At 35.3% G+C, this 15,910-nt stretch overlaps 1 protein-coding gene across 1 annotated transcript in view; it reads left to right on the top strand.

The window, feature by feature from the left end:
* LOC129216967 (collagen alpha-2(IV) chain-like) overlaps positions 1 to 15,910 on the top strand; it is a 242,234-nt gene that overhangs the window by 56,110 nt on the left and 170,214 nt on the right. Inside the window, exons 2-7 of the mRNA XM_054851193.1 lie at positions 1,126 to 1,182; positions 5,437 to 5,571; positions 6,100 to 6,144; positions 6,235 to 6,297; positions 8,660 to 8,740; positions 10,164 to 10,241. Of these exons, the coding sequence (XP_054707168.1) occupies positions 1,126 to 1,182; positions 5,437 to 5,571; positions 6,100 to 6,144; positions 6,235 to 6,297; positions 8,660 to 8,740; positions 10,164 to 10,241 (459 nt within the window). The remainder of the gene's footprint in view (positions 1 to 1,125; positions 1,183 to 5,436; positions 5,572 to 6,099; positions 6,145 to 6,234; positions 6,298 to 8,659; positions 8,741 to 10,163; positions 10,242 to 15,910) is intronic.

The raw sequence follows: 15,910 nt of genomic DNA, 5'->3' as shown, positions 1-15,910 counted from the left end.
AAAAAAAAAAAAAAAAAAAAAAAAAAAAAGAAAAAAAAAAAAAAAAAAAAAACCCGGAAGCGCACTTGTTCAAAGACGCAAAAAAGAGAGAAGGCGCAAAAAGAAACAGGCGCACAGGTTCGACGGGAGGGCGAAAAAAGGGGTTGTTGCGAAAAGAGGGCGAGTTGAAACACTAAATACTGAATTGAGTTGATGAAAAGCCTTCGAACACGTAACTAAAAAGCTCATAATTCGTTTTTTACACAACATAGAACTTTCTAACAGATGCCATCTTCTGCAGAAAAATTAGCACTTTCGATGGACACATAATGTTAATATGTGCACATATTTTTTCACCACCAATGGGTGCATTTATGTGAAAATTGGAACTTAAATTGGAATAAAAAAGGAACTATCAATCGGATTTTTTTCGAACTGATCTATAAACCTTACCAGTACCAAAAAGAACAAACGGTGAGAGTTTCAACCAAATCTGCCGAGTAGTTTCTGAGATCTTAGGGAACACACCCACAAAATTTACCAACGTCCATTTTCATATATATAAATTATTATTATTCAAGGGGGGGGGGGACTTGTCAATGTCGTCTAGGACGGCAGAACTACTAGAGCCGGCCCTGAGGGGGATGTGCGGGTATTTTTACAGGTGTTTTTCAGTTATTTTTTTAGGTGGGGGATCTTACTTACGGGGGTTCTTCATGGTCATGGAAGAGACATGTTTAATCTCCAATGACAGTTTTTTAACCGAAAACTACTCCACTTTATAACGCTAGATGGCAGCACTAAAATTTAAACTCTTCCCATCATGCACCTTTGCAATGTTGCTACTTAGAAGACACGCCGGTTTGTTTACTTTTAATTTTAATATTTTATGTTTATTTAATAACTTGGTTTGTGTTTTTTTGAATTTATATGCCTAATTTTTATGTTTTTTCATTCTTGTGAACATCTTGAAAAACAGCTGGGAACATTGATCTGAAAAATATTCGAAATGCAATTCATCTTTGCGTGAACTTCTATATGATTTTCTGTCGTTAAATGTATCCAATTTAGAACTAGGCTTCATTTTACTTTTGCAAACTTATCAATAAATTGAATGGTATGATTCTCATTTTTTTTTTCTTTCAGGCTTGCAAAGGATGTACTGTCCAACCATGCATTTGTGTCGGCGAAAAAGGACCCCCGGTAAGTAAATTGCATTGTTTTAACACATCTTCTGGAAGAAATGTGAATAAAGGAAAGGAGCAAGGAAAAATTGGGGTAAAGAGAAACAATTTCTACGTTTCCAACCTAACACCCTTCCTTCTCTTTTGGATGAACTGAGACAAAATTTTGTGCATTGTGCCCAATACTATAGCCTCTTGAGCAGCTGAGTAATGATCAGTTTGACTTGGTGACTGTTTGTTAGCGAATGAAATAATGTTTCCTTTTACCCCGACATGTTTCCTTCTACCAAAACTTTTATGGGATCATTTTCTAAACTGTGACATTCTTCTCTTTGCTCCAAGAAGCACAAATTTACTTAAGTATAAAAATCAATCTGATGGTATTAACAACTATTTTGCAATGTTATAAAATGCAAAGAAAATACTTTTTAAAATTTGCATTATTTTGAAAAAGTGTCCTTTGATTTTGTTGTCATTCCACTGCTGAAGAATTGAATTAATAAATCTCGCATGTGGTAATATTTATGTCAACCATTATTTTAGTCTTTGAATTGGGACCTCATTATAGAAATAATCTTAATTGGTTCTCTTTGCTAAAATAAAGAGAGTCAGTGTAGTTTGGTGTTCCTTACAGGCTCGGATCTATAAATTTTGGCCCTCCCCCCTGCAACAAACTCTGTAGGGTGCTTCCCCAGAGGCCAGCAGTGTATATTTTTTCAATTCCCCCCCCCCCCCCCCGCAGTTTGTTCGGCCTTCAGGCCCGTTAAGGATGTGCCACTTGCACTGCGGGTGTGCAGATCCAGGTCTGGTTCCTTAAATCTTGTTATGCATTTTTAATGATTGTCATTACCCTTGATTGTCTTATGCTATTATTCCTGTCTCTAATTATTAATTTAATTTTGCAATAAGCACTCAATGAGTGATTGATTCTTGTTTCTATGAAGATTTTCCACCTTTTTTAAACTGATATTGAATTTGTTATGTAGTTGCGACAATATGTAAACTAAACTTAAATTTTGTCAATCCCCTGCCATAACTCCCTTGTCTCATGTAAGGGAAAAAATGATGATTAAAACTACTTTTTGCAAACCACCACATTGAATCATTTAAATTTCATGAAAATAGTGTTTTCTTTTCCCACAGAGATTACGTTACCTTCAGGGAAATGTATTACAGTCAACCCTCGTGTACCGCAGATAATCATCTGCTAGGTTGCTCAAAGGCAGTTGCAACAACGGAATCAAAATATTTATCCAGGACGAAGGGGACCATGATGACATCAATATATTACCAACTTCTTAGAACAACTTTTTTTACTGCTGGTGACCCTTCCGCCTCAGAATAAAACCAAGATGTCACCTTAAAGATGATATTTTCATTTACTAATTACTGTCAGTCCATATTCCATATGAACACTTTCAAAATATGATTAGTAATAATGTAATAAAAACTAAAATTAAAAAATGATGCTGCTGGTCAGCTACATTTACCTTATTTCTATTATTAAAATTTTCATTACCATGCCATAGCGCCACATATTCATTTGAATTAAGAATAACAAAATTGAGTACATGCTAGAACTTCATAGTTTTTGTTTGAAATGAAATGAAATGAATGAAGGGGGGGGGGGGCTCAACCGAACCAAACACTGCGACCAGAGGTCTATTGTACTAGTACCCAAATAGAAGTCTTAAAACAGAACAGTAGCTGAAGCAAAATGTAACTAACACCTAATAGGAATGTTATGAATCTGCTACAGTTCAAGCAAATGACGATGAAGGTGTTCAAACCTGTAGGCAAAAAACACATCAGAATCACACATGATGTGAGTTACAGTTTCAAGAAAGAGGCAACCCAAGAAAGTTCAATCCTTATTGAGACCCATTAAAGCAAGGTGCTGCTTTAAGGAGCAATGACCAATAAAAAGACTAAAGCCTTCCTAATACTATTTTTGTTAAGAAACCTTTTGCATTGTCAGCGTGTGATCCCCAGAAAGAATCAGGACTGTCCTAATTAAGATGACCATCTGAATACGTTCAATGTCATTGTGAGATAACTTCTCCGAAGGGAAGGTTTCTCTCGCAACAGCCATCATAAACATATTCCCTGCTTGAGCATAGGACTGTGTTTGACCTGCGCGTACTCCTTAAAGATGCAGCAGTTTGTGCAGGGGAAGGAGTTGAAACCTCCAACCAAAGATTTTTGACTTCTCCTACCTTCTTGGGAAAGCTGGACCATTGGTTTTCGCCTCCTGCACCAGCTTCCCCCTCTCCTGCCTCGCCTGTTGTATTTTTGTGCAAAATTGAGTACTCCCTGCCCCTTTACTGCAGAGTCGGTGAGTTGCAGGCTTACACCCTCACTCCTCTCAGTCGGTCGGTTGCAGACTCGCACCCTCACCTCCTCCAGCAGCAAGGTTGCTGATTTTCTCCTTCAAGCCAGCCTTCAACTCCACGGGAGCTGGGAACTGTGAGGTGATAAAAGGTCAACACCCGCACAACCACACTGCACAAGTGTAAGGCAAATACAATGAGGTTTCGCCCGGTTCCTCGAGAGGACCGTTTTAGACATCATACAACACAGATGCCATCCATCCATTAGCACTGTGCCTCACACCTTGATTGGATGTCCATTTTAGTCGCTTTTTACGACACGCATGGACTACGTTGGGACTATTTTGCTCATACGGAGCAACTACGCACATACTTTGAGATCTTACACACTACCACTAATCTATGAAACAGTGTAATGTGTTTGATGATGAAATCAGGGCCTGATTACCCAAATGGCTCAGGAAGCTTGAGCTTCCCCTCTTTTAACAGGGGACCCAAAAATGACTTTAAAATTTCAATGTATTGTTAAAAATATTCAAACTGCATAAAAAAATTGCTTTAAAAAATTGTTCGAAACTTCACGAGTAGCTTTAAAAAGCTGTTATCGCAACACAGTTAAAAAATATATTTTTTAATGTGGTGGATAGGGACCGCATAAAAGTCTCACATAGGAAGTAACCCAAAGACTTACAAAATTGTAACATTTAAACAAAATCAAAATAAACCAAATGATAATTTTTGCCGAGCAGTTGGACAAAATTTCCCAAATAAGGAAATTTTTGGAAGGTCACAGTGACTTCTCATCAGGGTGCCTATGTCATCTATTTATAAGATACTACCTCACACTCGTTTTAAAAATAATTTGCTCAATTGAATCCCAATCTAATTGAAATTTTAATATATACCGCACAAAAAATTAGAAAAAAAAATCACATAGAAAAAAAGACTGCATAAAAACATGTTTGGGTGTATTTCCACAACCTAGCCTCTGCATCATTTCCCCATTGAAGGTAATGCTTACCTTCTGTTTGAAACCAAGAAGTTAAACTCTATTTATACCAATATATTTATCCTCTATCAATTATAAAGTGATCTACACTCTGCAAGTGTTTAATGGTTGAAAGCAGATAGCAATACACACTTTCTGCAGCGTTTTTATAAAACCACCCCCCCCTCCCCTGGGGTTACTCAACTGACTCTACTGTAACTCCTAAGAAATACTTGCCGTATTTAAAATCAGTATTTTGTTAGTTAATAAAGGAAGTGTAAATGAAAGAGTTTTCACTGTAAAATCTAGTAAATAAATTTGCTGAATAAGTTTGAAGAAAAAAAAGTGCGATAAATTGAACCTGCGAGTGCCAACTGTATTTCCTCTAAGTGTCATTCCCCTCTGTCCAAGTGTTTGCCATTCCCTGTTCAAATTGTGCTGTTTAGGTAAAATGACCCTATTGTCTGTGAAAACTCCATTATTTCCTTACAAAGTTAATGTAAGCAAATAATTGCACTATACACAATGGCAAATAATACTCAATCTGTGACCCCTAGGTTGCATGCAACCCACTGAATTTTCAAATATCTAAAACCATTTGAAAATTTTTTTTAACTAAATGCTAAATTTATGTAAAATACACACTAAGTGATTTTCCTGTCAAAATTTAATCTTCCAAAAAATAGGAGAAATGGAAAACTTATTTTTTTCGATTTACCCCAGAGTAGGTACTGTATTTATGGGATCAATGGAAACGCATAAATTCAAAAAAGCTGGGAAGGTGAAATTCATAAATAAATGTTTTTTTTCGTATTAATGTCCCCCTAAAAATGCAGTATCATCAACTTCCTCTGTCTGAACCATTTTTTCTTACAGTCAAATGTTCAAGATGTGGATAATAAACCAAATAGTTTGATATAGAAAATTAATAGTTAAACTCCTTTTCTGTTTATAGGGTTTGCCTGGAATTCCTGGTTTACAAGGACAAATCGGCCATCCAGGTGAAATTGGACCAGAAGGACCTTTTGGACCTCGTGGAATTAAAGGGGATTTTGGTGATTATGGTGCTATTGGACATAAAGGAATTAGAGTAAGTTAACAGTTCATCACTTCTTGCATTATTCTCCAAATATTCTTCAAGATACAGCTCTTTAAATTAGTTTAGTTAGTATTAGTGTTAATAAAGCATCAATTTCTTCTTTTTCAAATTTTAATGTCAGATTTTAAAGTCTCCCTACCCCAATGGATTTTTTCTGCACCTATTAATTGATGCCCTATCAGCTAATAGCCAGACTATTGAATGATACTATACCCTATTTTTATGAGGCTTAGATTGGAGTGAGGTGGGGGGGGGGAGGGAATAAGGATGGTATTGAAATTGATGTATTTCATTTCAGCTTGGTTTTATAAAATACACAAAAAAATTAAGCAATTTTTTATGTGTGCTAACCTGTTTTCAGTGAAGAAATAAACCGTTTTGCAGAAGCATTAATATCTCGGTTTTATGTTTGAACTTGGGAATAATGTTTTTTGTGTATTTAAAAAGTTAGAATAATTCTTTAAAGATCAATGCATTTTTATAATATTAGTTGATTCAGTAAGCCTTTTTTCCCCCCAGGGTGACACAGGCGTACCAGGTTTTGAAGGTGCTCCTGGAATTCCTGTAAGTACAAATTAATAACAATCTAAAATTGTTTTAATGCTTGAAAGTAATTTTTAGTACAATTTCAGTCATGTTTTTTCCTACTTTTAGGGTCTACCCGGAAGTGATGGACCACCAGGTGAACCAGGATATCCTGGCTGTAATGGAACTGATGTGAGTTATCAATGCAAGTTCCAATATCCATTCTGATATTTTTTAAGGAAAATCCATCTTTCTTTTTTTGTGTCTAATTTTATATTGAGTTGAAATTCATAGTTTTACATAATTTATTATATGGCTTTGGCCCGCATATCGGAATCATGAAATCAGGAAATCCCAATTCTTTTTTCTTTCAAAATTTTTGCTCCTTAGAACTGTTAACGTTCTGTTAATGTCAAAGTCACGATGTCATTACTTTACCTACAGCATATTTTTAAGCTTTTTCAATACCATGGGCTGTAATTGCACTGCTATCTTTTTGCACCCACACTCGGTTCACAATACTTCTTATAATTTTCTTATCAGTATACAATTCAATGCATATTTGTCAAAAATACAAAACTCTGTTAAGTGTGAATATGATTTTTTTATTGTATCAATGAATTGTATAAAACGTTAATTAAAAAAAACATCTGTACATTACACACCTCTGAAAATTATCCTAGAGTTTTTTCTTCTTTTTAACATTTCAAAGTATGCTACCAATGAACTACAGTCTGGAAGGTATGGAAATATAGAACAAATATCTCTTCACCAAAATCTAAGATTCCTTTCTTTTTAAACACTTTGATTCTCCCCCCCCCATGAAGAAGTTGTCTGTAGACTTTCTCAGAAATCTATAATAATACAATAACAACATCAATACATACACTGCTCGACATTGAAAATGCAACACCAAGAAGAAGTGTTCAGAAATTCATGCAAATTTTAGAGTAGACTTACATCACAGAGTTATGTAAATGAAGTGAAATGCGCAGCTCTTTGATGCACGTGAAGTAAGATATAAGGGAAGGAACTTGCAGAATGGACAATATTCGTGTTGTTATTTCTGACTGGAGAATTATCGAAGAAATTTTGTTTTTGTCTTGGAGGATACGTGTAACATGAGAGAATGCCAGGCTGCCGTCAACGAAGACACTTCCAGCATATAGATGATTTTACGAGGGATATGATGATTGGAGTGAGAAGGAAAGGTTGGTCCATATGTCAAATCACAGCTGATACCCACATGTATGCGAGCACGGTGCATTGGCTTTGCCGAAGATGGTTGGAACAATGAAATATGGCATTTAGGGGTGAAGGGGCAGCCAGAGTGACGTCAGAATGCGTGGATCGATGCATCCACCGTCAAGCTGTACCAGACCCACAAGTTACTTATTCCTTGATTCTGCAGCAGGTGCAAGATACCCTGAATGTTCCCATGTCAACCAGAACCATTTCCCCTCGTTTGGTCACATGTGGTCTGCAATCACGGCGTCCACTAAGAAGACTGCCATTGACCTCACAACATAGACAGCAACGTTTAGTATGGTGCCGGACTGGAGCAACGTGGATGACGGAATGGCAAAATGTCGTGTTCTCTGATGAATCCCGCTTCTGTTTATTCAGTTATAGTCGCTGCATACGTGTGTGGCGTTAACATGGAGACATCTAATCTGGCAGTAACTGGAACATCCCACCACATGACAACGTGGCATAATGGTTTGGAGCGCAATTGCGTACAACTCCATGTCACCTCTAGTTCATATTCAGGGCACTATGACAGCCCTAGGATACTTGGATAATGTGCTGCAGCCAGTGGCAATCCCTTACCTTCAAGGGCTACCTAATGCAATTTTTGAGCAGGATAACGACTGACCACACAGTGCTCATATCTGCCAACATGCTCTCCAAGGCACACAGATGCTTCCCTGGCCATCATACTCTCCTGACCTGTCACCAATCGAACATGTGTGGAATGTGATTGGACGCCGTTTGCAGACTTTGTCCCTGCCTCGTTCAGAAGAGGAACTGTGGCAAATGGTTGATAGAGGATGGAGAGCCATCCCTCTGGACACCATCTGCATCCTTTTTGACTCTATGCCTAGATGTGTTTCTTCATTTAGCACTGTCCGCGGTGGTCCTACAACCTACTGATATGACTCCGTTCTCACTCTGTATTCTGCCTATCATTTTGAAATTAAGATCATTTATTATCCCCTGCTGTCTCTGTCTTTTTTCCAAATTCATCACTTTCTGACCACTCCTTCTTGGTGTTGCATTTTCAATGTCGAGCAGTGTATGTACATCACAGACATAGCTAATAATGATAAAACTTGCAAGTAACACATAGTAATTTTCACCATTTTTTTTTGCGAGGCTCTAAAATGTGCAAAATTCCAAAACCGGGAAAATCAGTCTTTAGGGTCATGGGTTAGGTGTCAGATTGTTTATTTACTATTATATTCCAAATTTGTGTAATTATTATCAGTCGTCAATTAAACATAGAAGGTGGAGACTAGACTGCTAGTTTTTTAATGTTCACTAATTCTTACAGGGTCTGCCTGGATTACCTGGACAGATTGGAAGACCTGGACCAAGAGGACTTCCAGGTAGCTATGGCTTGCCTGGTGAGAAGGTTGGTTGTAGTTGTTTTTTTTTTTTTAATTTTTTAATTTAATATTTAATTAGTGGTCATAAATTCTTAATTGCTTTTATCTGTCGGTATTAATGTTTGGCAGATTTTTCATTTGCTGTTTGAAATTGAAATAAAATTTTCTTTTGTTGATTTTCTGAAAGCACTGAATGGAGGTCCTTTTAATGAGTTTTGATGCTGTTTATGGGCAATGTTTGCACATTTCAGATTTTCAAACAGGGTGGGAATGCGCAGATTACTAAACAAATTGGAAGATTACCAATTTATCGGCTGTTGATAATTGGGCTATTAAACGTCAAGGCCAGTTAATTATCATGATGGTTTTTAATACTACAATACCTCCATTACCTTTTTTTTTCTCTCCAAATAATATTTTGATATTTCATTCAATTTCTGTGAGCAAATTTTCATATTATTTTGAATAAAGTTACCATTCGTTAACTAGATATGAACATTCAAATATTTAGTTAGTTTCCTGTATTCAGCATTCGTTTTTATTTTAATAACTACTTTTTTGTTATTAGTAACCACTTTATCCAATACTTTTATTCTTCATGAAAATCGTAAGGTAATCTTAAAGCACCAAGCTGAAGTTAGGGTGTAGAGAAAAGAATTGACACATGAAGCATGCTGTGACATTGAAAATAAGCATATTTATATGTAATCATATTTATTAACTGCAATTTATTTCAAATGATTTATTTTATTACACTCTTGGAAATACAGTAAAGAGGCTAATCATTATCATTGCAGTTTATATGCTCTGGTTTAATCAGGCTTAAGGCCTGATTAAGCCAAACCTTAACTTTATTATATACTAGTGGTACCCGCACGGCTTTGCCTGTAAACAAAAATTAAAAGGTCTTTTGGTTCGCCTGTATATTTACAAATAATGTATGGTGAACTTTCTCGCCAATTGGCTTGTGCCCATGTTATGGTTCCACGTAATGATAATTTCGTAATTTACTCGTCTATCTTATGAGAATTTTGTTCTTAAAATTGTAACAGAAAAGAACCACATTGAATTTTCAAAAAATCCCTTCGAGGTGCACACCCCCATGCTACAAACTAACTTTGTGCCAAATTTCATGAGAATCGGCCGAACGGTCTAGGTGCTATGCATGTCACAGAGATCCTAACTGACAGAGAGACTTTCAGCTTTATTATTAGTAAAGATTTTGTTGTACGAGTTGTATTAGTTTTGGTTTTATTTTGTGCTTCAACTGTAATGTAACTTTCATTTCAATCATGTGGGATAATTTTAAGACAGTTAGGTAGTGCTCAATGTAGTGAAGAGAAATAATGTAATTTGACTTTTTTTTAAAATTAAAATAGACTTCATTTTTGAAATGTTTAAATAAATGTAAAAACCAATTTGTTAGTAACACTTTTTTCACAATATTAGGGTGATCCAGGTGAAGGTGGCATCAACTCGATTGGTATTAAAGGAGAGCCTGGAGAACCAGGAAAACCAGGAACTCCTGTAAGGAAACATACATTTTTGCTGTTAAATCGCTGCCTTTATTTACTATTTCATTTGAATTTATGAAATTATTTTTCATTCATTTATTTTTTTCCCTCCCATTCTGCTTCTAGACTATTTTGTTATCCTTCAAGATTATCAATTGAATCGACAGGTTTGAAAAGGGAATAAGTCCAAAAATCGAATTTTTGGGAAATAAAAAAAAACTGTATAACTTTCGTAAATTTCATTCAATATCTTCCGGCTTTGTACATAGGTTTGAGAGCTCAGTTAAGTGTAATGTAGTATCGTGAAAAAAATATTGGAACTATTTAGAATTTTTATAGATCTGGTAGAAGTTGAAGGATTTATTTCCTTCTTAAAACTCTTATGACATTTATCGGGGCAAAAATAACAAACAACTTTTGAAATTAGTAAAAAATTATTACTTTATTTAATTGAAAATTACAAAGGTGAAAAAGTTAAATTATGAGAAGTGAAAATTCAACTATAAAGGGGGGAAAAACACAAAATCAATTATCCAGGTGATCTTCATCCTGGTGAGATGTAGTAGGCCAAGTCACCATGATGTCATAAAATAGTCTCTTTTCGTCTGGAATGTAACGAAGAAGTTTTTTCAGATCATCCAATTTTTTAGAATTTATTGCAAGTTTAGTGTTGTAAGCAGTATCCGTGGGGAATTTCGCATCAGTTCTTGTTTTTTGCAAGAGGAAACTTCTTTTGACTGGGCCATCAATGAACTCGCAAGTAGTTACGTATCCTACAGTTGAAGATTCATATATTAAATGTCTGTATTTCGAAATTGCGAATGTCTCCGTTTTATCAGCTGATTTCGCATTCTTTTTGAAATACTTCGGCCACCAGTTCTTAAAGTCCATTATGCTTTTGGGCAAAATGTCTGTCACACAGAATTCTGTCTTTTTAGATGTTTCAATCATGTCATTGTACTCCTCAGGCGTGTATATTCTGTCCTTATTTTTCTTTTGGCTACGCCAAAGTTTCTGTCACACTGCAAGAATGAGTTGCCTCGAACAGGAAAATACTGGTGTATTTTCTGAAAGCGACGAGTTGATGTTAAAGCAAGAAGAAAACAAGCTGAAGTATTGTTTCTATTTCGGCCACCACAAGTATTGATGAAGACATGCAGCTCTCTCACAATAGGACTCATCTGTTTCATTTTCATCCATAAAATCTATACTTCGTCAGGCCTTCGCTTTGCAAGACCTTCATGATATGTATAAAATTCGGCAGAATCGGTTTTCACATCATGGATGCAAAATACATAAAGTCACAACTTTCTTAGATAGAACAGTTCCTGCACTGAGATTTTAGGCAGCTGCAAGTTCTGTATGTAGTCGAATACAATACCTCCAACTTCCTCTTTTTCTTTACAGAAGGCCAACACTTCTCTTTGCTTGGCATAAAATTTATTCACCCGGCGCACATGAACCAATTTCTTGGCCATAGCAGATCGCATGGTGTTGTCGTTAAGGTGTGGTAATTTAATTCCAGATATTCACAGGTAAAGCAAACGTCAATTTGAGGTCTTCCTCAACGATTGTAGTGTACTTTATGATTGTAGAAGTTTCTAAAGAAATCGTACTTTACTTGGAGGGCCATTTTGGGTTGTTTCATACAGAAGAGATCATGCAATGTTTTAATATAAAGGTCTGCGCTGAAATGTCATATTTTCTTGGTACTATAATTGATAACTTACGATGTTTAAACGAAAAGCCGAAGGGCTAAATTTCGTAAGTCAGTCAACAATGTTACATGCTTATACAAGCAGAGATAATATCACACAGTGGAAGGTGCAGAATCAAATATTAATGTGAAGAAATGAACATTGGAAACTTGTTAAAATCTTACCAAAAATTTATTGGTCCATAGTAACTAAAATAAATATAACTAACAAAAATAAGTTCTTAAGAATAAAACCCGGCCATAAGTGGAGGCGGAGTTCGCAACTCCCCAACACCTATCGGACCTATCTCACAAGAGGCTGACGAACACAAAAGAAGAGAGAGAGAACGATTGGAATCGTTCACTATTTATACTTGCCTCATTTGCATATGATTGGGCATCAAAGGATGCCAACCTAAAACTGAAACTTTACACGTGCCGAAAGAGTTGAGAAGTTAATCTAATTTGAATAAAGTTAATTTTATATTACATTACATTAGGAATGAGAACGCGGATAAATATCGTTTACCGATGTCTATCATATCCCCCGTTCTCATTCAGTAATGTTATTAAACTTTAAAAATTTTTATACAATTTTAATAAATTCAAAAATAACCCCAAAAAAATCCACAAAGGGCCAGGCTTAATCTTTTACAAAAATTTAACAATTCAACAATAAACAAATATGGATATATATCCATCATAATACATCATCCATCAGCAGATGCAGCTCAATGCATCACCACTTATTTGATTGAAGTCTTTTCTCAAAAAAAGTCCTTCTTTCCTATTGATGATCCACAGTCCAAGGAAATAGTAAGTCCAAGATTAACATTTCCACTGCAAACTATCTTGTCAAACTGTAATTGACAAAAATACTCGAAACAGTATCTTTGAAATAGATGGGCACAATGATTTTACAAAATTTTTTTTTTTTTTTCATAATGACAAAATTATTTAAAACGCTTAGTTTCCAAAAATAAACTCTTGTCATTGAATCAAATTCCTCAAATTCCTCCATCTCAAAGATTAAACCAACGAGAAATTTGAAAAAGAATTTCAGTTGTTACAAAAATATTTATACTTTAATATCCCATTATATTTATTATACTAAACAATTTCATACCATTAAAAATTAACAAAATATTTGTTCACAAAAACGATTCAGTTCTAAACGGGTCTGCGGCTTCGTAAAAATATCGGCCCTATTGGATTTACTACCTACATGTTTTACGGTAAAAATGTCCCGTTGAATCAAATCGCGAACAAAAAATAATTTTACATCAATATGTTTTGTACGGTGATTTTCAATCAGAGATTTAACAAAGTCAATGGCCGATTGATTATCAACGTACATTACAGATTTAATTTTACTTTTTCTAACAATTCCCCAGCGTAAACATTCGTTTAATACACTGTCAAACCACATAAGCTCTTTAGACACTTCACAAAGGGCCACAAACTCGCTTTCCATAGTGGAAAGGCTAATACAACGTTCCTTGAAGGTTCGCCATTCAATCGGCGCATTATCCAACAAAATTAACTGCCCCCCGAGTGAAGTTCGATCATCTCGATTAGCTGCATAATCGGCGTCAGAAAAAGCTATTAATTGGGTTCTATTACAATTTAATTTAAGTTTTAAATCTTTTGTTTGAAAAACATAACCCAGAAGTTTTAAAAGACCGTTCCAATGAATGACACCAGGATTGCTTTGAAATTGATTGAAGATATTGACCGCATAACAAATGTCCGGTCTCGTTCTGCTCGCAATGAAAGAAAGACAACGCAACAAATTACGATAAGGAATCTTTGACATTTCAAATTTTTCATTTTCTGTATTAGGACAATTCGATTTCGAAAAAACAGTACCTTTACAAATCGGCAATGATGAAACCGGAAAATTAAAATGTTTGAACTTTTCAAAAACTTCAATGATATATTTCGTTTGGAACAAATTCAAACCGTTTTCAGTTCTTTCAAATTCAACACCTAACAGTTTTTTCGTTTTTCCGAGAACTTTTAAGTCAAAATTTTTCCTAAGTAAATTTAAAACATGATTTAAATTCTTTTCTTTCCGTGCGAGCAAAACAATATCGTCAACATACAACAATAAAATGACACATGAATTATAAATATAAACACAATTACATTCTTCAAATTTCTGAAAACCAATTTTCAATAAAACACTGTTTATCTCAAAAAACCACATACGGCCACTCTGGTGCAGACCGTAAATTGCTTTATTAAGCTTACAAACTAGATTTTCTTTCCCTTCTATTGCAAAACCCGGTGGTTGTCTCATAAAGATGCATTCTTTTAGAGGTGCATATAAATAAGCATTTTTTACATCGCACTGCAAATCGAACCAACCTTCTGATATTTTCAAGGAAAAGAAAAATCGAACCAATGAAAAATGAATCGTCGGACTAAAAGTCTGATCGTACGATTCAGGGGATTGTGCATATCCCTGAGCAACAAGTCTCCCACGATACCTAACAATTTTCCCCGATTCATCTCTTTTAACATTGAAAACCCATCTCGATCCGATTGGTTTTTCATTTGCAGGCAAAGGTGTTAAATCCCACACTTTTCTAGAATGCATAACCTCTAATTCATCCCTCATTGAATCTAACCACTGTTCCTTTTGCTTAGATTTAAGAACCTGTTTGTAATTCTTAGGAATTACAATTTCATCATCTAGTCATAAGTTACATAAATTTAAATGAACAGTTTGATCAGAAATTTCACCTTGATATAAATTTTTACCATTAAAATCAAATAAATGTGGCTTAAACAAAATAGCATTTTTAGAACAATATTTTTCAACATCATTTAAAGAACGTAATCGTTTAGAAGAATGTTTCTCATAAAAATAAATATCAGTACGAGATTTATCTGACCTTGGGATTGCTTTCCTCACCCATTCTGTTTCACGCAGCTGTGCGCGTGGTGGGTTTTCCCCATTTTCACTCAAGTCAGAATTCGAATCTGATTCATCCCCGCTCGTCTCGCTTTCACTCTCATCAGAAGATAAGAATTTAGACGGCATACTCGGGCTTTCACTTCCGTTATCCGATTCGGAATTCGATTCATTTTCTGAATTTTCAGAATCTGATTGAATATTTGACCATTTGAGACAGGGACCCGGACCCAGCACAGCTCCACTAGAGTCACTCTCTGATATATTTTTAAAAGATTCTTTGTAATAAACATTTTCATTAAAATTTACATTTATACTTTCAAAAATTTTTCCGCTTTTGGGAATCCAGATACGAAAACCCTTAGTGTTAAATGCATAGCCCAAAAATATACCCTTTTTGGCTTTAACATCAAGTTTATGTCTTTGCTGACGGGGTGTTCCAAGATAACACAAAACACCGAAAGGTTTGACGTGCCTAGCACTTGGCTTACGTCCACCATATAACTCAAAAGGTGTTTTAGTTTGTCCTGAGTGACAAATCCTATTCCAAGTATAATTGAAATAAAGCATAGCATCCGGCCAAAATCTTTTACTTAGCCCGCTTTCTTCCAATAATACTGTTGTAGCATTAGCGGCTGAGCGATTGTACACTTCGGCCAAACCGTTCATCTCTGGACTGAAAATATTGGTTAACTCATGTTTTATACCGTTATCCAAACAATAATTGTCAAAAACTTTATTTACGAATTCTCCCCCGTTGTCAGTTCTAACAGCTTTTACTTTAAGATTTAAAAATCTTTCAGCACGCTTTATGTGCCTTATGAAAATTTCTGGTACTTTGCTCTTTTCACTAATTGGATACAAAGCAGATTTACGTGAAAAATCATCAATGGTTGATAAATAAAAACGTTCCCCCTTACTTCCCTTAATATTACATGGACCCCACACATCAGCATGAAGTAATTCAAGGGGACATTTAGACCGTATTTTACCTATTGGTTTAAATGAAACACGTTTAAATTTACCAATTTTACAATTTTCACAATCTATTTTTACATTTTTGAAT

Source organism: Uloborus diversus, chromosome 1, assembly GCF_026930045.1.
Source record: "Uloborus diversus isolate 005 chromosome 1, Udiv.v.3.1, whole genome shotgun sequence".
NCBI classification, from domain to species: Eukaryota; Metazoa; Arthropoda; class Arachnida; order Araneae; family Uloboridae; genus Uloborus; species Uloborus diversus.
This window is presented reverse-complemented; position numbering and strand designations above follow the sequence as displayed.